This window comes from Plasmodium fragile (assembly GCF_000956335.1).
Source record: "Plasmodium fragile strain nilgiri unplaced genomic scaffold supercont1.8, whole genome shotgun sequence".
Lineage (NCBI taxonomy): Eukaryota > Apicomplexa > Aconoidasida > Haemosporida > Plasmodiidae > Plasmodium > Plasmodium fragile.
Genome location: NW_012192588.1, coordinates 207846 through 235086, shown reverse-complemented (window position 1 = coordinate 235086; position 27241 = coordinate 207846). Strand labels below are relative to the sequence as shown.

The window sequence follows — 27241 nt, the reverse complement described above, 5'->3', positions numbered from 1 at the left end:
TTCATGCATGCGCACTGTAGGTGGCAGTAGTGCTTCTTCACCTACTAACGTGGCCGTATAATTGTTGTGTCTCCCGCACGGGGTCAGTTGGTGGGTTCCTGCATCTGCGCGGTGAGGTCAGCATCCACGAGGTATTTAATCTTGCCCATAATATCACTATTGTAAACACTTTCGTACTTTGTGTAAAAGTTGGAGGTGGTGTCGTGCAAAATTTTGAAAGCATTGATATCATCGAAGAATCCCTTTCTGTATTCATCGTGGCTATAGTCTGAGCAGTCATCGTCATCATCATCATCGTCGTCGTCATCGCTATCGTCATCGTCGGCTTCATCATCGTGATGCCTGCGTGCATTTGCTTGCTGTAACAATTGCTCACTAGTTCCAAATTGCTTCAACATATCTTTTTGGCTAAACGAGTTATTATCGCTTCTGTTTTGTGCAGAAGCAGAATTGTTTGTGTGTTGCTGGTTTGCCAGTTCATCCAATTTGTTGAGGTTTACATTTTCCTTTAACTTAATTTTTAAGTCATTTTTTTTTTCTAACGCTTCAATTGTTTTAATTAATTTGAAAGCCTTATCATTAGTAGCATCTTCATTTTCATCAATATCTACTTCGCTATTTTCGTCCCCGGAAGAAGATTCTGAATCGAAGGACTTTTCCGATGACTCCTTCTGCTCATTCTTACCTTCGTAGTACTCCTTAGCCACATTAATAACATTTAGAATAAATGAATTTGGTTCCGCGATGTGCATACTGACATGGGAGTTGTGCATATTATCCAATATGCTGCTCATGGCAAGAATGTAAAGTTTCCTGGTGCCGTTCATTTGGACATCGGTAAGGTTAGACAGCAAGGATAGAATATAGGTAGTCCTATTTATGTTATTAAAAAAAAGAAAGAACTGATTCACATCGTATATGATGATGGAGTAGAATAATTTCTTAATGTGCTCAATGCTGGTTTTGCTCAATATATCTTCATCATACTCACTACATATGCTATCCGCTCCATCGTCCTCATCACCGTTCTTATTGGCGCCTTCCATGGTGAGTTCCTTATTTTTTTTCTTTTGGTTCATCAGGGCGGATGCCTCATCGTGCTTAAAGAGTTTCATGGAGTACGCAGTGAGGATGGGCACGATCAGTTCGTCCACTCCCCTGATTTTCACCGTTGCCTCAAACAAAATAAAAAATAATTTACAACTATCCTTAACTATTCTGGAGTGCAAAGCGAATATACCTAATCGATAAACCATGTGGATATACTTCATTCCATACCTCTCACTGTACATATTAACAAACTGTTCCGTTGCCTTTGAAATAATATTGTCAAATACACCTATGCTGAAGGAAAGGTCAAAGATGAAGTCGTAAAAGTACACATCCGTATTCTTATCAGAGAGTATCAAATCGGTGCTTAAAATTAATTGGGGGTTATTTCTAATACAATTCAATTCTTGCATTTTTAAATTTTCATCCGTGTTGAAATAGAAAATGTCATATAGCTTTTCAAAGCGGAGGTATACGTCGTTGTCAATATCTAGATAGTAGGTAATGTTCGTCAGCAGGGAGAGCGCTTCTTCGAGATAGTCGATGGATGGTGACTTAAACGTTTCGTCCACCACAACGTATAAATACGACATGGTGTTTTTGTAAATCTGTTCTTTGTTTCCTTCATCTACTGAATCGAGTAGGCTTAAAATGGCCGTCAGGATGGACAGAATAACAGAGTTCAAATCTAGTTCTTCATTTTCCGTTTTCTTTTCCTTTTTCTTCATGGAATACTCATCGTCATTGGTGAGGGAATATCTATCGTTTCTGAGCGTACCATCTTGTGTGTGACCAATCATTTCGGGGTTATGCCTCAGATCATTCTCCAGCGAGTTTTGCGCACCCTCTTCCTCATCCTTCTTGTTAATAAGAAAAACAAAACTGGTGCAAAGGGTGATAACCACGTCGTTCACGTAAGGCGTTATGTAGTCTTTGTATGTGTACGCCAAGTTATCCAGCGTCATAACGATGTACTCACATTTGACCTCTTTAATTACGTTGAGTAGACGCTCAATTAGAATAGGAATAGACTTGATAATCACATTTTTGAGGTATTCATTTTTTATCTTAAAGAATTTTTTTATGTAGGATGCACTGGCTACCCTGATCAGTAGGCTAGGGCTACCTATATGATTTAAAACAATCTCGTAATTAGCAACAAGACCATTGACATCGCTAAAGTGTTGTACCTTTTTAATGAAGCAACAGTAGGTGACGATAGATTGGTAACACACTAAATGGTTGGGGTTGTTCAGGTCGTTTTCTACATATGATTTTAGAAACTGCTCGATGTTCATATTTCTCTTCTTATCACATAGTCGGCTGTAGAGGCACTCCAAGATTTTCAACGCGCCATACTTGTATTTGCAGAATTCGTTTCTAAGCAATTCTTCCACCACGGCTTCATCCTGGTTCCCCTGAGTGGCAAATTTGCTATACACCATATGGTAATTCTGGTTGTACGTATTGATGACATTCTCACAGAGGTGAAATAACTCCGAGATGTGTTTGGATCCACGGTAGCGAGTCAAATCTTTAATAAAAGAAGTAGCGCTGACTTTTTTATCTTCCACAATGTAGGTGTTAAAAATGTTCATGGTAAAATCGTATTGATCGCAAAGGAATTTTTCTACATCATCATCGTTGTAGCAGAGAAGTGGGAAGATCACATCGCGGACCAAAAACTCAAAATTATTTTTTATATAATTTTTGTAGATAAGGGCATTTTCAACTCCATAAGATAACCCCTGGAGAATATACACCAAGCACTCATCGGTTAGTGTCTTTTTATTTTTGTGATAACTCTGTAGGATGATGATGAGATCTTCGAAAAAGGGACATAGCCATTTGTTGAGAAATGCCTGACAGAATTTCTCCGTAATTTCATTATTGCATTTGTTGTAATTTGTATTTACATATCGGGAGAAGAGACGAGTCACAATGTCCAAAACGATCCTCTTGCATTTGTACTGTGGTAAGGTTTTCAAGTAAGTTTCATCCTCCATATAATTGGAAACAACAATTTCATTTTTGAGGATAAAATCGAACAGACTAAAATAATTATCCATGTACTCCAAAATAATTACTTCGTTAATAAAAAAATTGTCATTTACATATTGATATATTTTGCAAATGATACAAAGTATTTCTGACACTTCATTGTTATTGATGTCAAGGGAGCTTAAATCGTAAAGGCAATTAATGAGTGGATAAAAATACTTGTTCAGCATTTCTGTGTACAATTCATTGTTTTTCTTTTTTTTTATTTTTAATTTTTTAAAAATTAACTTCAAGCAGTAAAGACTCACATACAATCTCCTCACATCCTTCCTCTGGTTAACATCATTAAGTATATTATCCAAAATGACAAAATGATCAGGAAAGCTATTGTGTATTAAGACCTTCATTATTTCGAAGAGCTGCATATAAATTTGCTTGTCCTTCATTTCTAGGTACAGGAAACTTTCATATATGTTCTTAGTCAGGCCACAAATCTCTTCCTTCTTCAGCGTCTCATAATTATTTTTTATGGTATTTTTTAAAAAAATCAGGGCTGAAATCCTTATGTTGTCATCCACTAGGTTGGCACTTTTTACAATATTAAGAATTACGTCTATGTACCCCTCCACTTTACATACCTGCTTCAAGTATTCCTCGCATTGTGTCCTCTTTTCCTTAGACGCGCTGATGGATCCTTCCAACACTTCACACAGCTTCTCCGTACTCAGGATGCTGTTCATGGTGCGTCTCTAAGGTGATATTATATGGAGGAGGGTTAAACACTTGTCTGAATATTTCTTCCTGACAATTTGGAAGCTGTTATTCTTTCACGTGTGCGGGGGGGCAGGCGGCTCTGGTTTTGTGAAGCTCGCGAGTGGAATCTCACCGTTTGGAATTTATCTCAGCGTGGTCGCGCAAGTGGGCGGAATGCATATATAACATGTCAACACAAGGGGGGGTGAGTCCCTCCTTTTAATGAGTGCTGAACCGTGGGCAAAACGGGGATGGTACTTATACCCTGCCGTGCATGCGCATGTGGTCGGACACCCCTGCTTGCAAGTAATTTCGCGAAACGTCACAAAGTTCTGGGGATGGGCCCTTCCGCTTATTTTGCTAAAGCGTGCGCGACGATTCTGCTAACAGCTGTATACAAAAAGGAGCTCATTCCTTTTCCATTATTTTTTCCATGCAGCGGTTACTCGTGAGGGTATACTTCACACGGTTCACGAATTCCCCTACTTTTGACAGGAACTTTTGTATAAATGAACATATGCGTGTCCGTTTATACGGGAAGGAGATGCTCACTTGGCAAACGCGGCATGGGTCAATGAGGCGCGGAAATTACATCATCTCGTTCAAGCCGGCTTCTTTTTTTTTTTTTTTTTTCAGCCTGAAACAGGAAAGAAGGAAACTAACTCCTGAGGGTATATTTTCGGCTGGCGATGAAAAAGTGGAAAAATGAGAAATATGTTTTTCTTTGCAGAACTGTTTGAACAAACAGTTGGGGGTGATAATTTTGGTGCGCAAGTTGAGATGATGTACAGGTGAACATGATTTTTTTTTTTTTTTTTTTTTTTTTAAGCCACTCTGCTTCGGTTTTCTTTGCTTTGGCTTGGCTTGGTTCCCCAAATTGCTACCTTATTGTATGCATTCGGGCTTAAAAAAATTATGCGGTTTCTTCTTCACTTTTTCTGCCTTTTTTGGCAATTTGGTTTGTTCGATTGAGATATGGTTGGATTGGTTTATTTTGCCCATTTAGCCTATTTTGCCCATTTGGCCTGTTTTACCCATTTGACATATTTAGCACATCAGCACATCTCACATTTTGTTTCCGTTTGACCCTTATGTGCATTTCATGTGTGCCTTAAGAACAAGGAAAAATTAATTTAGCACCTGGGGCATTATATAGATATTTCACAGCGTGTATGTGCGTAATGCATATAAAAATCCACAGTCCGCTTATCGACGTATCCTTGCGTCGCCGAATCCGCGCAGCGGTACACGTACATAATGTGAGGAAGCTGCACAGTTAATTCGAAAATTACCTTCGAGGGAGGTGTACCTTATGAGAGATTTTCGATAAGATTAAAAAAAAAACAAAAAAGAAAACATTCTGCACAGAAAGGAAACACCACATCTGCTTCTTTTCTTTTTTCTTTTTTTATCATCCTTTGTGTGAAAAAAAAAAAATTAACATACTCTTCTGCCACTCGTTAAACACCTTCCATGATAAGCAATTAAAAAAACTGGAAGCACAAGCACTCTTGTTACACCATCCGTACCATTTCGCCAAAAGTGCAAATACAGGCATACAAAAAAAAAGCCCCTTCGAGGATACACGCATCTACATGATTTTAAGTAACACCTGAAAAACCTACACATATAGTTTTGTATGCTTAGCATATAGCTGTTACGTGAAAAAATTATTTCCCCATCGAAGTGTAGTTATCTTATTTTGTTTTCATTTTGCTCAGTAGCGTTGAGTTATCTGTGTGCTCCACTCCTATCCGCTCCCCCCACCCCCTTACACTCATTACACCAACACGTACACAAGCCAAACTCGTCAAAATGAATAGATTTTTTTTCAACACCTTAAATTCGTCGCTGTTTCAAAACTTCAAGTTTAAAAGCTCCTTTTTGAGTTCAGGATATTCTGCGGCCAACCGCAGTATCTCGACCAGAATTGGCGGCACCTCCTTTTGCAGCGAACTGCATAAACCCAACAACTTCGTGAAGTACTACCACACGTCTCCTTTCATCAGTAGGACGCTTAATGCTACCAACTGTAATGCGCTCCTGCAGGTAATTTGCACAAACATGTGTAATTGAGAGTCTCCCTTTTTTTTTTTTCACCTGCATCAGTTGCTGTGCGTGTTGTTCGTGCAACCCGTTTGGAGAACTGCGCTGGTTTTTTGCCACCCATCCTTTCGTTCCTCACAAATGAGCGCCATGGGGGTCGTAGTGTTGTTTTTGTGTTAACTCTGTGACGTTTTCCAAGTGGCGCAGCATGTTGAGCGGCAGGTTGTCCTTTTTTGTCACATTTTTCACGTTGTTCATTTTTTTTCTTTTTTATCATTTTCCCTATCTACACACAGAACAATGACGAACGAAGCTGCTTGTACCAGAAACTAGGCGTGAGACATGACAGTGGAATCGCGAGCCTGTCCGCAGCCATTGCGCTGATGTCCGTGGGAGGGGTAAGTAGTCACAGGGAGAACCAAGCAAAGGAAAAAAAAAAAAAAAAAAATAGCTAGCTGGCTAGCCCAACAAGCCTTGTTAATAAAAGGAGAATAACTGGGCATTATTGAGAAATACGTCAAAATGATAAACTTTGAAGTGGGGATGGAAGATCATAATGATTAACCAAATATGAAACGACCCCATTAACCGTCTTAAAAACATCCTAACCACACCTTTCAAAAAAAAAAAAAAAAAATCCCTTTAGGTTGCGCAAGGTATCGGTAATTTATTTTCAGCCCTGGTGTTAGGAACGAGTAGGAACCCTTCAATCAAGGACGAGTTGTTTACGTACACGCTGATCGGGATGGGTTTCTTGGAATTTCTGGGTAAGACTTTGCGATGATGGCGACTCCTTTGCCGTTTATGTATTCACCCCTGTTTTGCGCATTCTTCCAACTGCATTTCCCTCGTTGGGCCAAAAATGTGTAAAATGTTTCCCCCCCCCTCTCTTCTCTTCTAACAGGTATCATTTGTGTTCTCATGAGTGCTGTTCTGCTGTACTCGTGAAGGCATGTCCACTTTGTGGAAACTAGTGGAAGAGGAAAATGAGCCACACATACACGCACATTGTCACGTGCCCTAGGAATCGATGGACAAGGAGATTGCGCAACTTGTTTTTAATTAAATAATGAATTAAATTTTTTTATTTAATGACCAAAGTGACGTTATGCATGACTGCACGAAAAAAGTGTTACATTCTTGGGTGAAGAAAAGAAACTCAATTTGCGCCCCCACCTCCCCACAAATTAAAGTTCCCGATTCTATTACCAGTTTCAGGAACTGCGTTCTTTCCTTTTCATCGCGGGGGTGCATATATGTAGGTGTGCACAAAAATATATCTACACTTGTGTGTTCATATATATGACCATATACAAATGCATGTGCACATGTTTGTACTTGCACGTCTGTGCGCAGTTGTGAAGCCTTTTTAGCCTTCCACGTTTTAATAAAACAAAACAGGGTAGTGTAAACCTGCGCGCGGAGGAAGCAAACCACCGCTGTGCAGTAGCACAAGACGTATTTTCATTCAAACGATATTTTAATTACTCCTAAAATTGAAAGACGCATTTTTCACTACACAAGTGAAAATAGAAGTGACCTGCTGGAAAATATGAAAAAAAAAAAAAAAAAAAAGGTGCATGCATTTTTTCCCATTTTTCCTCTAATGTATGTACAACGCTTGCAGAGAGGCGTAAAAATGGGGGTGTTGTTGCCACTTTGGATATTTACACTTAAAAGGGGAAGCACACTGATATTAGCCGTTTCGGATTGCACTTAAAATGTTGCAACACATGTTAGCAGAGGTAGGCTCATAAGCCCTTGTGTTTGTGCCTACGTCCACACAGATGAGTGTACTTCTCACAGAAGAAATGATAAGACGCATTTTATCTTGCCATATCTCATGTGTAATAATTGCCCAAAATTTTTAACCTCTATTCGAAAAAGGAAGGAATAAAGAAAGCAAATTAAAGTGATAGAAATTTCAGGTCGATCATACTTCTCGCACAATGGTGGACAGACGCCTACATTGCCTTTTTGCTGTACTTTGCTTCTTAACCCTTTCGCGCATCTCCTTGTGTAAAGCAGTGGCTGGAGGTTTCTGCTCGTTCAACGTAAACTCTCTCTTAATCGGGAAAAATAAAATATCATTTTTTTACTATCCCCATCACCCCTATTATGTCCCCCTGCGCTCTGTCTGCATTTCGCAGAATGACTTAATTCGGGAAAGACACAATGATTTGAGGCTGAAGCATAGGGCCGATCCGTTGCACTGGTAAAAGGCATTCTTTTTAATGGCACTTTAGTAGGCCCTATGTGAGGATAAAACTGACCGTTTCTGTTACACGGGTGATATAATGGAAGTGTTTTTTTTTTTTTTTTCACCCCCTGTTCAGGAGCACACAGTTGGAAAAGGAGGCAACCGCTGAAGCCAAACTGGTTATTTCGTCCATTTCGCTAATTTGTGTCTTTGAATAAACAAGAACAGTTGCATAGTAGACGGAGAACTGAGCAAAACGGATTAACACTTTGCATTTTTCGAAGCCGTTTCGCTTTAAAAAAAAAAAAGGGGTCCTACATTTGCACATCAGACTGCCTTCCCCTTTTACAGATAAAGGAGATCTCCAATTGCACTGTCATGGTGAACCAAATAAACACAAATTACTTTACCATTTCGCCCAATAGCAAAATTGAATCAGCCGTGGATACATGGTATGAAGGCATTAACAACTATGACTTTGAGTTAGGTAATACGCAAAAAGGGGAGCAACTAAATGGGTGGAAAATGAGAAGTGTCTTCATTGTTGCCTCCATCCTGTGGTAGGCAAGTACTCACCATTGAACATATTTAAAAAAGTATACCCAAAAGTGGAACAGCGGCGAGAGGAATAAATGCCTAACGGAAGAGTAACGTCGCATGTGTCACACACATCGAATTATTCCCCCTTCCAAATTGAAGAGAACAAAAAAAAAAATTCATCTCATAAACCACCCCTAACAAAATGATAAGCACAAGTTTTCCAGTGCTTCCATTTTTTCTACATTTTTGAGGCCCCATACTCAGAGGACATTCACGTGTGTACGTTTGTCCTTCTTGTTAGGGCCCATTCGTCGGGGGGACGATACCGTTTTTGAATTCACCAGAGTTGTATGGAAGAGCGCCGAGGTACTTCCCGCATGAGCGACTATGCATACATTTACCCGTACGAATTATGCAGATATATATGTACATATATATATGGACACATCGTGTCTCAAGAACGCAAACAACTCACCCCCGAGCATGCAACATGGCGAGATAAGTGACCTCTGCACGCACACCCTTCCACCTCACAGCATATTGGTTGCTCCAGTGCCTGCTGCGGTAACAGGGGAATTTTAATTTGTAAATATGATAGTCACACGAATCAGCCAGGTATGTACATGAAGCAGATTACAATTGAGAGGCATTTTGTGTAAAATTATTTCACACTAGAAGGATATAAGGAGTGCGAAGTGGTGAGACAGTTTGACGTTGAATGCGAAAATCAACATCATCGTTAATTTTTTTTTTTTTTTTTTGTTCAAACAACTATGCAGGTCATTTCGCCGATAACGTTGGGACACTTGACGTAAAGCACTCGAAAAAAATGAAAAACCTTTCCTCCAAATTTTGCAAACTATTTGTGTGTTTTTCCGGGGGGGACACACTATTCTTATGCAAATGGGGAGATACTCCCATGATGTAGAAGTGGGGGGAATATTTATTTTATTATTTTATTATTTTTCCACCTCCGCAGCCAATGTTCGTTTGGGAAAACTTCACACTCGAGCCAGAACAAAGACGAACAGCCAGTGAGACAAGTCAGAATGGTGTCAACCCCTCGCACATTTCATAAACACATTTGTGCATATATTGACAATTTAAAACGTTTCGCACATAATTGGGGTTAAAATGCAGTTAAAAATTTGCAAATCGCGTGAAGCATATTCCATTTTGTGTAAGAAAAAGAAAAAAAACGAAACGACGCGGTGGTTGGGGAAAACCCCTTGACTCTGTCCCCGATCATTTTGTGTTTTCTCAAATTAGTGTCACCGAAGGTGGGCTAAAGTAACTGTTTCGTTCGAAATATTCCTTTGTGTCGCTTTTTTTTTTTTTTTTCCCCTCTTGTTGTTTCTCTTTGTTTACCCTTTATGACGCGCGCACGGGTAACACTCACCTTTGTTCGATTATACGGAGTTTCCCCTTCGCCCATTTGGTATAGCACCTCGCTCGCGGCGTTGGGGCCACAATGGCGCACAGCAGGGAAGGGGTTAGATTATACATTTGTTCATACATAAATGTATACATATATACAAATATGCAACATCGTGAGATGGCTAAAAAAAGGTAAAAAAATGGAAAAGGCTGCTACAAACTTGATAAACCGTTTAACTGTTTTTTTTTTTTGTTCCTTAATTTTAATTTTCCAATTAAAGTTTGAACATCATGGGGGGGAAGGCTTAATTGTAGATTTACATTTACGGGGGAGTGCATTCTCAGAGCATATGATGGTGGCCCCCTTTTTTTTTTTACCTAACATTGCTACATACGCGAACATTTGGCATGATGTTATATTTTGGGAGCACTGAGGAACTAAACCAAACCGACACGCAACACCACCGCGGGTTTTTTAAACAAAGCTTGCCGCATGGTACGTCACCAAGCCTTAAAATAACTTCATTTTTTCCGCGCATGAAAACGTCGTAATTGGGCCAACCGGAGTGCATACATAATAAATATTTACATAGGCGTATACCAAACCCCTTAAGTGTAGGCGTAGCGGTTATATGCTCAAAGGCGTTAATGGAAATTGAATACATATACAAATTTTGCAATTTATTTATAAAGGACAAAAAAAACATTAAGTCAAATGAACTTTGCTTTTTTCCATCACAAGAATTAAAAAAAATATATTTGAAACAATTTCGCTGACGAATATATTATGCCCTAACCTCTGCTAATAAATCCAAGAGCATAAATTTTTCCTCTTCTAGGAAGTTTTATATTAAAAGTTTAAATTTACTTGACCATTGTTTTTCTCATCCCTTTTTTTCCTTCCCCTTGTTTAAAAAAGATATAACCATGGGTTGCATTCAGAACGTTCATCCGAAGAAGTACGGCCAGGGATCCAGGCAATGGTAAGTCAACCTCCCCGCAGTGGGTAAAGATGTGGGATAAACAAAAGGGCGATTGGTGAAGCGATTCGAAATTGCCAAGGAGCGAGTTTGCGGGAGCGAGGCAACGTGCGGGGAAACCTCTACGTTTACCAGTTCGCCTCTGACATCTACGCGCGTATGTATGATTGAGCCGTATGCATATTTAACGTAGTTGTAATAAGGGCGCCCAGGGGAGGAAGGGCGGAGTGAAAACAGAGGCACATGTTATAGTGGCCCCTTTTTAAGAACCAGTCATTTGCGTCACTGCGAATACGTATGGGCCATAATAATCATGTGGATCATTTCCTTGTCACCATTATGCGTGAGATGAGGAAAAGGACGGACGCCCCACAGAATTGTAGAGTTGCACGCGGAGTGTATCTTTGTGCAATCATCTCTACACTCTGCGCTTCTTATGATGAGTGTATACTGCGCTTCAATTTCCGCCCCCTTTTTTTTCCCTTCTCCTTTGCAGCCGCGTGTGCTCGAACAGACATGCCATAATCAGAAAGTACAACATCAACATATGCAGACAGTGCTTCCGAGAAAGGGCCGACATTATTGGATTTAAGAAGGTACGTGTACATATAACATTGTAGAGTGAATTAGCGTTTTCCCCCCTTTGGCAACTCGCCGCTGTGCGTATGTGCACACAAAACAGAATTGCATCGCTTATAAATATTCGTATTTTTTTTTTGCCCCCTCCCTTCACATTACAGTATAGGTAAAAACAATAGGACCAGTACGAGTGCTGACCGTTTCAGCACATGATGGGAATTCCCTACTCGAGCAGAAAATTTCCACTCACGTGTGAAACGTTGCAGGAAGAAAATTTTTAAAAAGCAAGATAAAGGAAAACATATCCTCGTCCGGTAAGATTCCCTATGTTGAGTTACCTACATGAGTACAACCGAAGCGTAAAGAAAGAAGTGCGGAAAGTGTCTCCATAAAAAAGAGTGAAAAAAGAACGTCCTACGGAAAGTTTTTTTTTTTTTTTTTTTTCTTTTAAATGAAAAAAGAACGCATTAAAAATGGATAGAAGTAATTAGCAGGGAGTGACCTTTTGACATAATTGTACACCGATGGGCTACTCAGAGGGTGCCGCCTTTTGGTGTGTTACGTGTCATGTTGTGAAATTCCTGCTCAGCTTTTATTTCCTTTTTTGCATAATAAACATGTTTTCACAACTTTAACTGCAATAAGCTTTTTAAAAATATGAATAAATAGTTTTTCCCCTGAATGGGAAGAAAATTGAGAACGGTTAAAATGTACCGAAATAAATTAGCCACGTGTTTTTTTTTTTTTTGTTTTTTTCCCAACATTGTTTTGCTCATACGGGAAAGGAACATTTCTGTTGCATCCGTGGAAGTATGCAAAATGAAAGAGGTGGCAAACCAAAAAAAAAAGAAAAATATATGTATATAAATCAGGGGGTTATCTTACCTTTGTTCTATGTACCTGTATGAACTTCCCATATGTGTTTAGCTCGCATGAACAGTTCGTTCTGCTTTTCCATTCTGACTGCACCTTGCTTTACGTGGTTTCAAAGAAAAAGGCACTGGCCAAATGGTGCACAAATAACAACAGAGCATTTTCGTCCTCACTGAGTTAGCCTCGTTTAGCATTATTTTAACGGTTCTTTTTTGATGATGTTATTTTGGCTTTGCCATTTTTGTTGCCGTTGTGATAGTTACTCTGGTATGTGGGCACCGGGGGAACCTTTTCGACCCTCACGTTTAATGACAAACGTTGCACGTGAGGGTGTAGGCGTGTGTACATAGGCCTATGCTTAATCAATGCGGACCAAAAAAAAAAAAAAAACGAAAAAGCGACAGGTGATATGCCATTATGCGGGATGTTATTTGAGTGACGTCGCGCGGCGGTCACACATGATGTGATTGTATTCAATCGGAAGAGAAGAACCAGGGTGCCTCTTGTACTTCTTCTCGTTCTTCCTTTTCTGCATCTATCGCCACACTGGTGCCGTTCCCAATACCCATGTGTGTGCTTCATGCTGTATACTCTATAATGCAAAAAGGAGGCGGAGAAAAAATGATCAGGGGTCCCTATATTCTCACCCTGGTCAAGGGGAAATCGCTCCCTGGTTGTAGAATATTGAAGGGCATGTTAATAGGTAGGCACAGGAACAGCACTGCTGCCGCTGGGGGGGAACTCCTAATGGAGGGTCAATCGCGCGCGGGTAGTGACAACAGGGACGGCCACAATGAAGACACACGGGATGATACCAGGGCGGAGGGGCAAAAGGCGAGTCGCGCACATATCAGTAGAACAAACCTCAAGGGGGTGAACTTTAAGGAGGGGCTCCAAAATGCAAGTTTCCTCGAATTTAATTTCAAAACGGACGTGTATTTGAAGCTGAACGAAATGAAGATTTTTACCCCTACGCAAATTCAGAAGAACGTAATACCGTTGCTGCTACAGGGAAGGGGAGACTCGACGGAAGGAGGGGGCGCAGTGCCCAAGTGTAGTGAGAACACAGATGTGTATAGGGAAATATTGAAAAGTAGAAATCGCATTAATGGTTACTTGAGGCAGAATTTTAACATGAGGGGTGATTTTTACGACGTGGGTAAATACCAATCAGGTGACGGGCAGAAGCCTGTTGGGGTGTTCCAAACTCTTGGTAGGCATGCCGATCAGAGCAGCTGTCCAACGGCTGTGCCGTCTCACAAAGAGGAAGATAACCCAGATGGAGAAAAAACAAAATGCTTCAACGATGTGTACGTTGTCGTGAGTCCAGATAACACGGGGAAGACGCTGAGCTATTTCCTTCCAATACTAAGCAACTTTTACATGAACAATGAAAAAATTATGAAAAGCTTATCAAAATTTTACCACTTTTTAAACAAATATAATTATAAAAAATTTCGAAACAAACTCTTTAGAAAGAAAGAAAAATTAATATGTGCCAACAGGAGAATGGACAATTTGTTTTTTCATATAGCCTATGAGAAGCACAGAGTACGGAACAGATACATATACATTCGTAAATACAAAAATTACAACGTCAGCAGGAGTTATGTAAAAAATAAAAAGAACAATGAACTTAACTGTTTGAAGCATAAAAAAAATATATTCTTTCCCTATGCAGTTATTCTAACAAATACGAGGGAAGCTGCGTTCGAACTTTTTTCCTTTTTAAAAAGTTTTGACATAAATATTGAATTACTGGCGGGGGGATATTCGTACAAAAGAAAGTCTGTTAAAAAGTTTCATGTGGAGATGATATCTCCGTTAAGTGGTCGGGCAGCTCAGGACGTGGAGTACGCGGACGAACCGTACGACTCGTATGATGATGATCACCTGGGGGGGTACCCAAATATGCGTAGCGAGTTTATAAAGACCAACGATTTTTTAAAAAGAATTAGCAAAAATGTTAAGCGAGGCGCCAAGGCAATAAATTACAACATTGACATTTTGGTTGGCACCCCTGATAAAATTTTTGAAAAAGTAGACAACTGCAAAAATAAGCATTTGTACAATTTTAAATTCTTAAAGTACATAGTCGTGGAGCAGGCAGAAACGTTGTGCAATGCATTCAACGAAGGGAAGCTGCAGCTTGTGTTTAATCATATAAAGAACTACACTAACATGTACTACTTTAGGGGGGGTAGCGCCAGTGGTGTTCTCAAAGATGATCACTGTGGTGATCCTCATGATGATGTGCAGGAGGGACAAAAAAACGGATTCCATTTGGAAAACGAAGAGGCGCGCAGGAGTACTCGGCGGGGAAGACGCAGGAGCAGTATAAACCTGCAAAAAATGAATGACATGGCACAGGAAGACGGAAATAATGAAGTGAGTCCAGATAGGTGTGAAGAAGGTGAAGTTGGGCAGGAGGGCGACGACGACAGTTACAAACAGGGTGCCTCCAAATTGTGTGATGGGGAAGAAGAAACGGGTGAGTCATACGTGGGTAGCAGTATCAATGGGGATAGCCCCCCCGAAGAGGTCACCCCTCGCAGCACCAGAAGGAAAGTCGCAGAAAGGGACGAACGGGACGAAGTCATCCGATTGCTTAATCGAGGAGGGGCTGAAAACGAAAAGAACACTCTGTGCTCGAACATCCCCATATCAATATTCGTGTCGGCAACGAAAACGTTTTGCATCAGCGAGTTTCTCGCCAACAACGTGAGGAGCAAGCACATCCAGGAGGTGATACATCTGAAGAGCCACGATATCAGCTCTGAAATGAAACACATATTTATTAACAGCAAGAACAAGGAAAAAACTGCCGTCCTGTTAGAGCTCCTAAACAGTAAGGACGCGCAAGGTAGCGCCAGGATGAAGGGAGGGCTGCACAACAGGCATTTCCTCAGTAGACATGTAATTTTCTGTAACACGAGAAAAAGCGTTCAGAATGTTTCAGACCTGCTGACCGAGCTCAAGTACAAAGTGAGTTGTATTCACAACGAAATGAGTTACAAGGAGAGGAGCCAAAATTATCGAAATTTCAAAAAAAATAAAACAAACATTTTGGTATGCACAAATATACTGAGCAGGGGAATAGAATTTGAGAACTGCGACATAATCAATTACGACATTAGCAATAATATAAATGATTATATTTACAAGTCCAGCAAAGTGGCGCACACGAATGATAGTAGCTATTGTGGTGGAAGAAGCAACTCATTAATTTCCTTCTTTAGCAAAAAAAATACATCATTAGTTAATAACATTATTGAAAAAACGGTTGATAAAAAACAAATAATTTTTCAAAATTTAAACAAAAAAGTAAGCAAAATGTTGAAGTTGCAAAATATATACTACGATATTGTGAAGAAGAAAAAAAGGTATCAGAAAAAAGGAGGGCGAAAAGCTTTGCACATTTCTCCAAGGAGAAATTGTCTAAGTAAAAAAAATAAAATATTGTCTAAAAAGCTATACTTTTATAATAAAATGAATGTAGAGCGTAAGCGTTTAATAAAGAAGGGAATTCTCAAGGGCCATGAGAAGATCCCCAGGTTTCCCAATAGGAAAGCGGAGATCTACGACAGCAATGAGTATAACTCTGTGCACAGGTTGGACGACGGCGCGCTGCAAATTTTAGCCAAGAAAAGAAAAACGAAAAAGAGTAAAAAGGAAGATGGGGCAAAGTATGAAGAGGACACCATCATTTTGGACAACATGCCTACTTATGAGGATGAGGCGAAGGCCAAGGAGAAGAAACACCAAAAGAAGACATACTTCTAAAAGAAGTACCCTTTGTTAGGGCCAAATGCGGTCGTACATTCGCCGACAATTGCTGCACAGCGCATGGTGGGGATCCCCTTCTTTGCCTTAAAATGTAACAGGAAGGGTCTTATACTCTATTTGCCTATTACCCCATTTGTGTAAAAGTAGCTGCAATGGGGATGTTGTCGAGAAGGCAAAACACACTTGACAGGACGCGACTGTTTGCGTCCACCGTGGAAATCAGTGTGTTCAACATTTGTGTCAATCGTGTGTGCGTGTACCGCACGTGAAGAGAAACAAAAAGCAGGGAGTAGTTTTTTTTCTCCTTTAATTTTTACACTCATTTTTGTAACTCACGCGTGGGAATGTTTTTGTTTTTTTTTTTTTTTCTTTTTTTCATTTTGTGTAACTTCACATGTGTACGTGGGTACGCTAACGATGCGGTGACGCAGCACGCCGTTTGCAGATGAACAAACACAATCGTAACGCAAAGTAAAAATGTTTGTGTCACCCTGCATCCGCTATATGCTGTGTACGGGTGGTTGGCGGCAATGTGGTAAGGAAAACTTCCATGCCAGAAAATGCTATATCAGCTTTTTCCTCTTTTTTTTTTTGTTTTTTTTTCCCCTCGCCAATACTTTGTTTTAAAAACTGAACAAATTTGCGACCCATACGACGCGCCGAAGTGGGTACAGTTCCCCAGGCGGCAGTAACAAAGGGTACTTATTTCGAGGGGATAAATTGGTACACAAAATGGCGCAATTTTTTAAATGCCCTCTATGCCCTTGATATTTATCATAATTACTTGGTCATACGCCATTGCAACTTTGTGAATTTTGTACAAAACGTATTTTTTTATCTCTTTACGTTTTTGCTTAACTGTTCAAAATGGTAAAATTACACATCACGTATATTTAAAAACGGAGTTCGCAACTGTGGTTGGAGGATTTTTTTTTTTTTTTTTTTTTTTTTTTTGTTTTTAACAAATTTTATATTCCGAATAGACGAAAAAAAAAAAAAAAAAAAAAATTTTGAAATGCATGGATCAAGGAATAATGACTCGGGACAAATTATAGCAAAGGGTAAGCATAATATAAGGTAAGGAGTACGCACATGTTCATATATACATTACATATATAAGTATATATACCCAAATTTACAAGTTTTTTTTTTCGTAATTTTTTAATTCTTTTTTTAAGATACTGCGAAAACTTCCTTGTTGTTCCTGTTAACCCGCCTCTTATGAAACTTACCCACTGACCTCTGCGTTTTTTGAATGAATGAGCGAGCGCGCAAGCGGATGCCTGCCATCATATGGATACCCCCGTACATATACATGCGCACGTACTATGTACCACACACCCTGTACGACAGACGACGTATGTATGTGTATGTTCTGAAATTTTATGCATTTCCCCCCCCTCCTTGTTTCTGTTTTATGTGGCGCGCCACGGATCGTGTAATCGGCCGCGAACGTTCGCAACTGTGCACGTATTCATGTGCGTGCAGTTCACTTCCCCTGCATTCGCACACGCAACAGGGGAATTTAGCTTTTGCATCATCCTGCGCGCAGCCTGCATCCAGGCGAACCAGAGGTGATCGAGTTGACAGGCACGGGAACTGGTTTTTCGCGCGAAGGTGCATGAATGACTACACTGTGTATGACCCCTTCGCTAATACAGCAGGGCAGGTTACTTTAATGAGTGTGTAGTGCACGTTATCTTGCTCCCAACAGCACAATCAGTAGCAGCAGCACCCTTCCCAGTGCGCAAACAAATGGGTGTATATAAACCTTTCTGCACACTCAAACGTGACATAACACTACACACTGTGTGTTTATGCCCCCTGTAAAAGGTGTGAATTCGTCCCGCAAAAAAATTTTTTTGGTATTTTTTTATATGCCTGTTAAATCGTTACATATAATTTAGTTGAAAAGATTAATCTCTATGTAGTGACATCAGTTGAAGGACAAGTGCAATTGCTCCCTTTAAAATGACAAAAAAAAAAAAAAAAAAGTGAAACGAGAAATGATGAAAGAGCTCGTTTGAGATGATAACAAATGTGTCTTTTTCATTTTTGAAGCGCATAGCAGACTCCTGCGCAATTAAGTACTTGTTCACCTTCCAAGTGTGAGCACTTGTTCCCTGCGTAGTAGTGTGTGTGTTAGCATTTGAGTTGGCCCTTGTTTTATGGCGCCCGTGCGCACGTCGTTACAAATGCACATTAATTAACATGTGAACATATAGACGCGCTCTTCGGCGGAATACCCCTCCGTGTGGGCACCGACGCGTGCGGATAAACTGTTCGTCCTGTTATCTAATGCGAGAGAATCTATTAATATATCACTGCGTCGTGTTGAGGGCGTACACGTGTACGGGTTTCTGAGGCCCCTTTATGTATATATATTTTTTCTGTATTCACCTGAGCATTGTTCGTTGTTTATCGTGCATCGTGCATGTGGAAAGTGTGTCAATCGGTTGCGTGGTACCACAGCTGGACAAGTGTACACACGACACAAACATGAATTTTGTGCAATAGACATATTTGTTTTTGCCCGATTTGTTTTTGTTTTCTTCCCCCGAATTAATTTAACTTTGCCTCGTTAATTTCCCTGCGCTTGGTGAGCGACCATTTGCATCCAACCATAGCAGTTGCAGTACACTGCGTGGACGACGTAACAATTTATATATCCCCCTCATTCATATCACACAATCATATATATATATCAACACGAGGCAACGCTGATGAATGCATACAACACTGAAGGGAGATACTTGTTAATAATATACGAAAAGGTATTTAAAATAATCTACATAAAGAATTTAAAAGACAGCAAAAATGATAAGGTCAAAGTGCCATCCCTATTCATTTTCCGCGATAGTGGAAAGTGTACTGAGAAATTAATAAATAAAGATAAAATCAGGAAGAAGAGCAAAAAATTTGGAAATATTATAAGTGAATTAATCATAGATAATATAATTGGAACTATTGAAATTCTAGATGAGTTATTTTTGTTCGTAGTGGACAAATGGAAACTACTGTGCAAATTTTTTTACTTAAATAAGTATAGAAGTATATATAAGATAGAGAAGGTACATTATATCCCTTACAATATTAATATAGTTTCTTTGAATACAATAATTAGCAATGCGCTGAACATTGATGACAACTCCAATAATTACTTTATCAACCACTTGGTCAACCATGAAGATATAGGAAAAGATTTTGAGGTCATAAATAATAGCAGTCACAGTACAGCGGTAGCAAAGCGGGTCACGAGTCCTAGTGACCAACGGAGTAGAAGCGGAAACCGTAGTGATAATCGTAGCGGCAAGCATGGTGACAAGGCGGGAAGCTCCCAGCAGAATGGGAACTCCAATGATCCCTCCTACGAGCCATACAGCTCAGACAATATAATTGAGAAGAACTACAAAATGGACGAGGAGAATATGTATAGCAAACATTTTGCAAATACAAGTAGCAAGTTTGGTGGAGACAGATCTACGAGCACAGGTAACAAATTTGGAACTGAATTCGAAATGGAGGTTGAACCCATGAGTCATAGAACCCATGGAAGTGGCAACTACAACAAGAAAGAAGAGAAAAATAAGAAGATCCTCAATTTTAATACTGCGAAAAGATGGCTGACTAACCAATTCAATCATAAAAATCTTTTGAATATCATTTCGGACATAACGAATTATGACGCTCGGGGTCTTGGCGCTTCTGCCGACAACATGGGAGCTGCTAGGAGCAGCCACACCCACAGGGGAATGCAGCGGAACGAGGAAGAAATCATGAACACCAATTCTTCAACGATGGATGACAATGAATTTATGATGCAAGTGCTAAACGATAAGGACAAGTGCTCTCGGCAGGAGAATGGAGGCATGTCTAACAAGATAACCAATAGTGAGCATAACTCCAGAGGTCGAGGCGCTGGGGAAAAGAAAAATGGCAGTAGTACGTACGATGCCAATAGTAATGATGGTAACGTACGTAGGACAGAAATACACGCGTCTTATGCGAATAAGGAAGATGCTCACGTGAAGAAACTCATTGATTCTCCAAAGATAAACATTAACTTGATTGATGACTTGTTTACGGATAGGAAGGACTGTGGGGAATCGACAGTCGGTAGAGATCAAATGGGTATACAAGGGAAGGGGTTAAACGACTTACTGCTTGATGGTAGGAAAGAGTCATGTCAAATCGGAGGAAAGAATGACCAGAATAATTTTCTAAACATTGGGGAGAATAAGAGGAGGTCTAGTTTGTGCCCACCTGGAGTAAGTCTGCCTAGTGACAAAGGGGATATAGTAGGTACAAAAGCAGCAGTTGGAGATGTGCCCACTAGCGGGAACAACGATAATTACTACCACAGTTTGATGAGCATTTATAATGATGAAAAGAAGGGCGCAGGGAGATCAAGGAACGGAAGCACTAGTAGTAAAGTTGACGATGATAAGGGCGTACCAATCGATAGGGGAAATAACGCGGTAATGTATTCTTCAAAAAATGCAAAAGGAAAAAACAAGGGGGACCTGAAGGACCTCATTAACAACTCCTACTTCAACGTAGGGAACAACCTTGTTGTGATGGATAATAGCGAACATAGTGAGAAGAGGAACTCCTACCCCCTGAGTTTCAAAAATGCAAATGACCAAAGTGTCAAAACGGATGAAAAAAAAATGAATATAAAAATGGACATGCACAAAATGTTAAAAATGATACAGAAAATTCTGACAATCCATATGTACTACTCGTATGACTATGACTTAACGCAGTGTATTCAGAAAAAAACGAAAAAGAATATCGAAGAGGTAGATGTAGAACCCATGTTTTCTTCATCGCCAATTCATAGGAAAAGATCCTTCCTACATGTGAGCGAAAAAAATTTCATGTGGAATTATCAAATGATTAAAAAAATCAAGTCTAAATGCAAAATTGATGACAATTGGTTTTGCTCAGTAATTCAGGGCTACATTTCTTACACTTCTATTGAGATAAATAGGAAGTGTTTAGAGCTGCTTCTCATAAGTCGTCGCTCCTCCGTCTTGGGAGGGACACGATTTAATAAGAGGGGCATCAATGATGATGGGTATGTGGCTAACTATGTAGAGACAGAGCAAATTGTAAGAATTAACAATAGGAACGTTACCTATATGAATCGATTTGACAAGGCTAACATGGCTCTAGATAATGTGAAGAAGCATAAAGGGAGTGAGAGAAGAGGCTCATCCGTTGGTCCCGATTTTGGAACCCCTAACAGGAACGATGTGAACAATTTGAGGGAGGCACAAGATAGCTCTGTGGGAGTAGGTGCTGCCCCCAAAGTGATGCCGCATAGAGCGAGTGCGCCAAGTAGTAGTGGACAGAATATACATGAGGGAGAGTCGGACTCGTTGGGGAAAATGTCCTATCCGCTGGAGGAAGAGAAGGCGACAGGTGAAGGAACTGTCGAGGCGAGTGTTAATAAGGAAAAGGTTGCCGCCGGGGAGAGTGGCGCAGCCAACCAGGGGTGCGTCAATAGTGACAGCAATTTTGAGAACAGAATAATTTCCCTAGTCCAAATAAGAGGATCGATTCCTCTCTTCTGGAAGCAGCATTCCATGTCATCGCATGTAAATATACAGCGGTCTTCACTGCTAAGTATCAAGGCCTTCAAGGAGCACAACAAAAAGTTGATCACAAATTATGGCAACAATATTTACTATATAAATCTTCTTAGCCAAAGCAAAAACAATGAAAAGAAATTGACGAAAAAAATGATCGAGCTGATTAATTATATAAAGAAGGATAAGCAGTACAAAGAGAAAAATTTTATTAATTACATCGAGTATGATTTTCACATTTCTGTAAAGAACAAAAGTTTCGAAGATGCCATGAACGATTTTATTAATAAAGTTCTATTGAACGAGATAAAGAATGTATCCTTTTTTATGGAAAAGTCGAATAGTGTGGTTGAGGGGGGTACCAATACAAACAGCAGTAGTAGCAATAATGTTGGGGAAAATGACACTTGCGTTTTTCAAAACGGAGTGTTTAGAACGAATTGTCTTGATTGTCTAGACAGGACCAACGTCTTCCAGTACTACTATACATTGTTCTTCATCCTATATGTTTTGCATGTATCAAAAAATGACATTTTTTTAAAGCCAGTGAAGAAACCACACCTGTGTTTTTACAAGAATTTCAATACACTTTTTAATAGCAAGAGCGTCACCATAGTGACTACCCTCCCGTTGGAGAGCTACCTGCTGGAACATTCTGATAAGCCAGGTATTAATAAGCATTACGATTACAGCAAGGGGAGCAGCAACAGTAGCGATAGTTTGTTTGAGGATTACTGCTATGTGAATGAGGGGAGATCCCCTCGCAATGAGGAGGGCGCAAATGATGTGAGTAGCGTAAACAATACGGGCAGCGTAAACAATACGAGCAGTGTCAACAATACGAGTAGCGTCAATAATGAGAGCAGCATGAACAACGCTAGCAGTGTTAAAAATGGAGAAAGCAACGTCCATAACGGTAGCAATGTGAACAGCGGCGGCGGTAAGAGGGAATGTCTCACGAGCGAAATCATGAACAGAATGGAAAAGGAGGAAAAGAAGCATAGAATGTCTTACAGCAATTATGAGAGGGAAGACGAAAGGAAGTTTAGCAGTCGACAGGAACAGCCCTATGAATACGTACATATTTTAAAACATTTCTTTAAAAAAATGTGGGTAGAAAATGGAGATATTATTAGTACCCATTATACTGGAACAGGCAGCGTGTTTTCTTCACAAATAAACGTAGGAAGGTCTTCCCTAAGCACAAACATTGATCATGCGATTAAATCTATTGAGAGATTTTATCAAAATAATTTTGAAGATAATTTCAGACAAGAGTGCATTGATATTATTTTGTGCACAGGGAAATATAGCAAAAGCAAGAGAAGAAATTTTATAGGGGCCGATTTTAATTACTTTTTAAATTACGGCAATTTTATGAATAAGGAGAACTTCCTCGGTTTACGGGGCAGAAATATGGGCCTCTCGATTCCATACCTACCATATGGAAGGAATGCGCAGATGAGCAGTGTGCATCCGAGTGAGGGCCAGATCCAAACCGAGAGGGGTATCTCGAAGGAGAATCAACAAAGGGTAAGAAGCAAACATAAGGCACTCGAGTGGAATACTAATAGCAGTGATTCGAGTGATAATGATGTTGAAAATAGTAGTAGCCTGCTTGAAGAGGAACAAGACGAAGACGAAGAGCCCTTATCGAGGGAAAGAAGCAAGCAGGGCACAATTGGAGGGCCCAGCAAAAGTATGGAGACGAAGAAGGTAGCAAGAAGGAATGGTAAGGAGACACATTCAGAGGTAGATTATCCTCCAAATAAAGGTGTAAATTTTGAGGATGACAAGGTGAAGGACGATGAAGAGGAGTCGGAAGATCAACAGGAGCACGCACACCAATCACCTCACGCGAAGGAATCACGTAAAATGCTCAAATCGATGAAGCGAACCAAGATGAAGAAGACGAAGAAGGTGCATTTGGAGGAGAGCGAAAATAAGGAAGTTGTCCATCCGAGGAGGGAAAAATCGTATGGGAAATGCACCTCCATGAGGGACAAATACTCACGAACAAATGTGAATAATGAAAGCAGCGAAGAGAACACACTAAACAGCAACAGTAGTAGTTACAGCAGTGGTAGCAGAAGTGGAAGCGACAGTAGCATTTCAGACAGTAACTTCCAGAAAAAGAGGAAGAAGAAAAAAAAAAGAAAAAATGTAAATAAAAAGGGCAAAGAAAAAAAAAACAAAGGTGATCTAGTGTACATGAAAAATCTGTATAAGAAAAAAAATTATATATACAACGTGAGGAATAGAAACAAGTACAGTGATTATCTAAGTCATGATCTTATAAATCATTACTACGTGGATTATGATGAATCTAAAATGGGCAGTTCGCATAGGAAAAAGAAAAAAATGACCAATAATGATTATGAAGAAAAAATTGTAAAACTGTGGGCAGGCACATGGAACCTATGTGGAAATGACCTGTACGAACTAAATGACATTTCTTCCTGGCTGAATCAGATCAACGAGTGCATTGACATGTATGTGTTTTGCTTCCAAGAGGTGGTCGAGTTGACGGGATTTAGAATTTTGATGAACATGAAAGACAAGTTCAAGGAGAAGAAGATCGAGCAGAAAATTATCCAATCCCTGGCAGAAATGTCGCAGAGACAAAAAGAAATGTATATTAGGAGTAAAATTGGAACTAGCGAGTACTTTGCAAATGGTTCCATGAATGGTGAAAAGGAGGGACACAAGGGTGTCACCAGCCAGTCCGTCAACACGCCTCACCATACGTATGATAACCACACCGGAGTCAACAAGGACGGGACGAATAAGGACGACTACTACGAAAATTGTTTCAATTGTTTTAACGATTCGTACATGGGCGAGGGCGCGTCCTCCGTGGGGAACGCTGGCAATGATGCTAATGCTTCGAACGCTGGAAGTTCGACCCAGAAGGAAGAGAGAAGAAGTATCGATCAGAATGGCATCCTTGACATTTCGAAGAGTTGCTTCCTGAACAATTACTTTAACAGCTTGGAGGTGGATCAAGGGCAAGCTCAACCTCGTTTTTCTGTTTCATCGGCTTCGCCTAACTCCCAGGATGAACAGAGCAAGTTGCTCAATATGGACATGCTCAACATGAACATGATGACCCCCGAGGATCCCCTCAGTAGGAACCCCCCAACGAACGCGCAGCAAAGAAAACAAAGTAGTAATGTGCTAAATGTTTTGGAGGATCGGGATAACAAGGGTGGCAAACTTCTAGGGGAGAACATGATAAAAAGCAATGACACAAATATTAGTTCCAATATAAATGAGCTCTTTGAAAGTAGCCCTATAAGTAGTTCTAATAGGAAGGAAAACAATGTTGTGTGTAGCAGCAGAGACGTCTTCAACTTGGTCGATAATACATACGGTGTAAATAATCACTTGGGGGGAAGTTACCCCAGTGGAAATGGAACCGGGTGCAATTCGAACGATGTGAGTGTGAACATTAAAGGACACAGTGAAGAGGGTAAACAGTATCGAGTGGAAGGAAACAAACAGAGTCATATGAAGCAGACGGGCCAGAAAATGCAGGACGATGATATGTATGGCCAATCTCAAAATCGGAAGAGAGCGGACACGAATAACGTTCACATTTCTACCATGCAAGATGTTTTTCAAGACAGCACACATAGAGGCTCTGTAAATTTGATACAATTGGGGGGAGACGACATGGATGGTTCTGTTAATGGAAAAAAGGGTGCGAAGACGCATAGCCACGTGGAAGGAATGAGCACACAGAGGACTCGGACCTCGGATGAATTTCCTGGCAGGGATTGTAAACGTGGTGAAGAACAAATACCTTTTAAAAGTAACGACGTTTTTTTGAAGAACGAATCAAATAAGTACTTTTTAAATTTGAAAAAATTTAAGTATGTGAAGCTGAAGTCTGTATCCATGATAGGACTTTTCATCATCATTTTTATTGATGAGGGGTTAGTGGACTACATAAGAGAAATTGAGGTGTGCAAAGTAAAGGTCGGAATGAAGGGCAACACGGGTAACAAGGGAAGCGTGTCGATAAAATTTCGGCTAGGGTTTAACTCCTTCTGTTTTAATAATATCCATTTGGCATCAGGCCAAACGAACATCTTCGAAAGGAATAATCAAATGCAAAGCATTTTGAGCAACAGCTTCCAGAACCAAGAATTGAATAATCTCTTTAACTTTGATTATTTCTTCGCATGTGGGGACTTCAATTTTAGGATCAACAAAAGTCATGAGGAGGTTTTCAAATCGATTGCGAATAAGAATGCCAACCAGTTGCTGCACTATGACCAGTTCATTTACAACAAGCTGTATAACATTCTTCCGTTTTGCCTTTTCTACGAACACCCCATCATGTTCAACCCCACGTACAAGTACAAGAAGAACTCCAACATGTATGACGTCCGCCGGACCCCCGCCTGGTAGGTCGCGAGAGGTAGCAGCACTGCGCGCTTGTGTGGGCGCCAGTTCCTGTCTCATTGTGTATTTTGTCCCATATATGGTTGTTCACGCCGATGCGCATATTGCCCTGTATAGCGGTGTGCGTACCGCTGTACGTGACACGACCCTAATTTTTTATGCTTTTTTTCTCCCCCTGAAGGTGCGATCGCATACTGGTGAGCGGGAAGCTAATACACCTGTCGGAGCTGGAGAAGAAGCGGAAGGAGTACATGACACGGGAGTTCCAATCAGAGAAGGACGATGTGAACAACAGCAACAGGGGCCAGCTGAAGAACAGTCAAGGGGAAAAACAACTGGCTAGCAACAATCCACAGGGTGATGACCCGAATGATTTTTACTATAACGATAGAATATATTTTAAATACTTAAATTACAAGACACACAACAATTTTTTCTCAAGTGACCACAAACCGGTTAGTGCAATTATAGAGTTAAAAGTTTTTTTCGACAAGAAGGATATCGAATATAAACTTTTTAACTCGTACAGTATGAAAACGAATGATGACTTTAACAGTTTTGCAAAAAATTCTAGCAACACGAGCAACAGTAGTAATAATAAGAACAGCAATTTGCTGGACTATTTTTTCCCCAATAACTATGGGTTAAGCAAATACACGGCCTACCCCATCTCGCAAATTTTGAATTACTCAAATAATGTGAATAGCAAGTTTAAAAATGAAATGCATGACCATACGTTTCGTGAGGATGCGATGAAGAATGTGGAACGACTGGACGATTTTTCCTGCGCCAAGTGATAGCGGGGCGTAGCTTTTTTTTTTTTTTCTAAATTTTGAACGAGAAGTGCAAGTGAAAAATGAAGATATTAGTGATTTACGCTTTGACCATTGCTGTATGAGCATTGTCGTTTGCTATTTGCGTGTTGCAGCCTGTCCTCCGCAACGCGCAAATGTTTACACCTACCTGCAGCATACACGTGTGTTTGCGCATACATTTACGTGTTATCAATGTGGGGACGCCAACCCAAGCAGGGAAGAAAAATAACACTGATT

The 27241-nt window shown here is 40.2% G+C and overlaps 5 protein-coding genes across 5 annotated transcripts; 4 read left to right on the top strand and 1 right to left on the bottom strand.

Moving 5' to 3' along the window:
- Window positions 1-83: 83 nt before the first annotated feature.
- AK88_00981 (uncharacterized protein) lies at window positions 84-3791 on the bottom strand (the record flags this gene model as incomplete). Its single annotated transcript, XM_012478623.1, has 1 exon — window positions 84-3791. One exon carries the CDS (start codon window positions 3789-3791, stop codon window positions 84-86), a length of 3708 nt encoding a protein of 1235 aa, XP_012334046.1.
- A 1828-nt stretch (window positions 3792-5619) lies between these two features.
- AK88_00980 (uncharacterized protein) lies at window positions 5620-6305 on the top strand (the record flags this gene model as incomplete). The annotated part of the gene is made up of 2 exons (XM_012478622.1): window positions 5620-5853; window positions 6147-6305. 2 exons carry the CDS (start codon window positions 5620-5622, stop codon window positions 6303-6305), a joined length of 393 nt encoding a protein of 130 aa, XP_012334045.1.
- A 1494-nt stretch (window positions 6306-7799) lies between these two features.
- AK88_00979 (uncharacterized protein) lies at window positions 7800-11696 on the top strand (the record flags this gene model as incomplete). Its single annotated transcript, XM_012478621.1, has 9 exons — window positions 7800-7904; window positions 8001-8065; window positions 8187-8229; window positions 8402-8537; window positions 8892-8956; window positions 9127-9205; window positions 9570-9624; window positions 11444-11543; window positions 11688-11696. 9 exons carry the CDS (start codon window positions 7800-7802, stop codon window positions 11694-11696), a joined length of 657 nt encoding a protein of 218 aa, XP_012334044.1.
- A 1324-nt stretch (window positions 11697-13020) lies between these two features.
- AK88_00978 (uncharacterized protein) lies at window positions 13021-16182 on the top strand (the record flags this gene model as incomplete). Its single annotated transcript, XM_012478620.1, has 1 exon — window positions 13021-16182. The coding sequence occupies one exon, from the start codon at window positions 13021-13023 to the stop codon at window positions 16180-16182; it is 3162 nt and encodes a 1053-aa protein (XP_012334043.1).
- Window positions 16183-18908: 2726 nt separating this feature from the next.
- AK88_00977 (uncharacterized protein) lies at window positions 18909-26986 on the top strand (the record flags this gene model as incomplete). Its single annotated transcript, XM_012478619.1, has 2 exons — window positions 18909-26191; window positions 26371-26986. The coding sequence occupies 2 exons, from the start codon at window positions 18909-18911 to the stop codon at window positions 26984-26986; spliced, it is 7899 nt and encodes a 2632-aa protein (XP_012334042.1).
- Window positions 26987-27241: the final 255 nt, after the last annotated feature.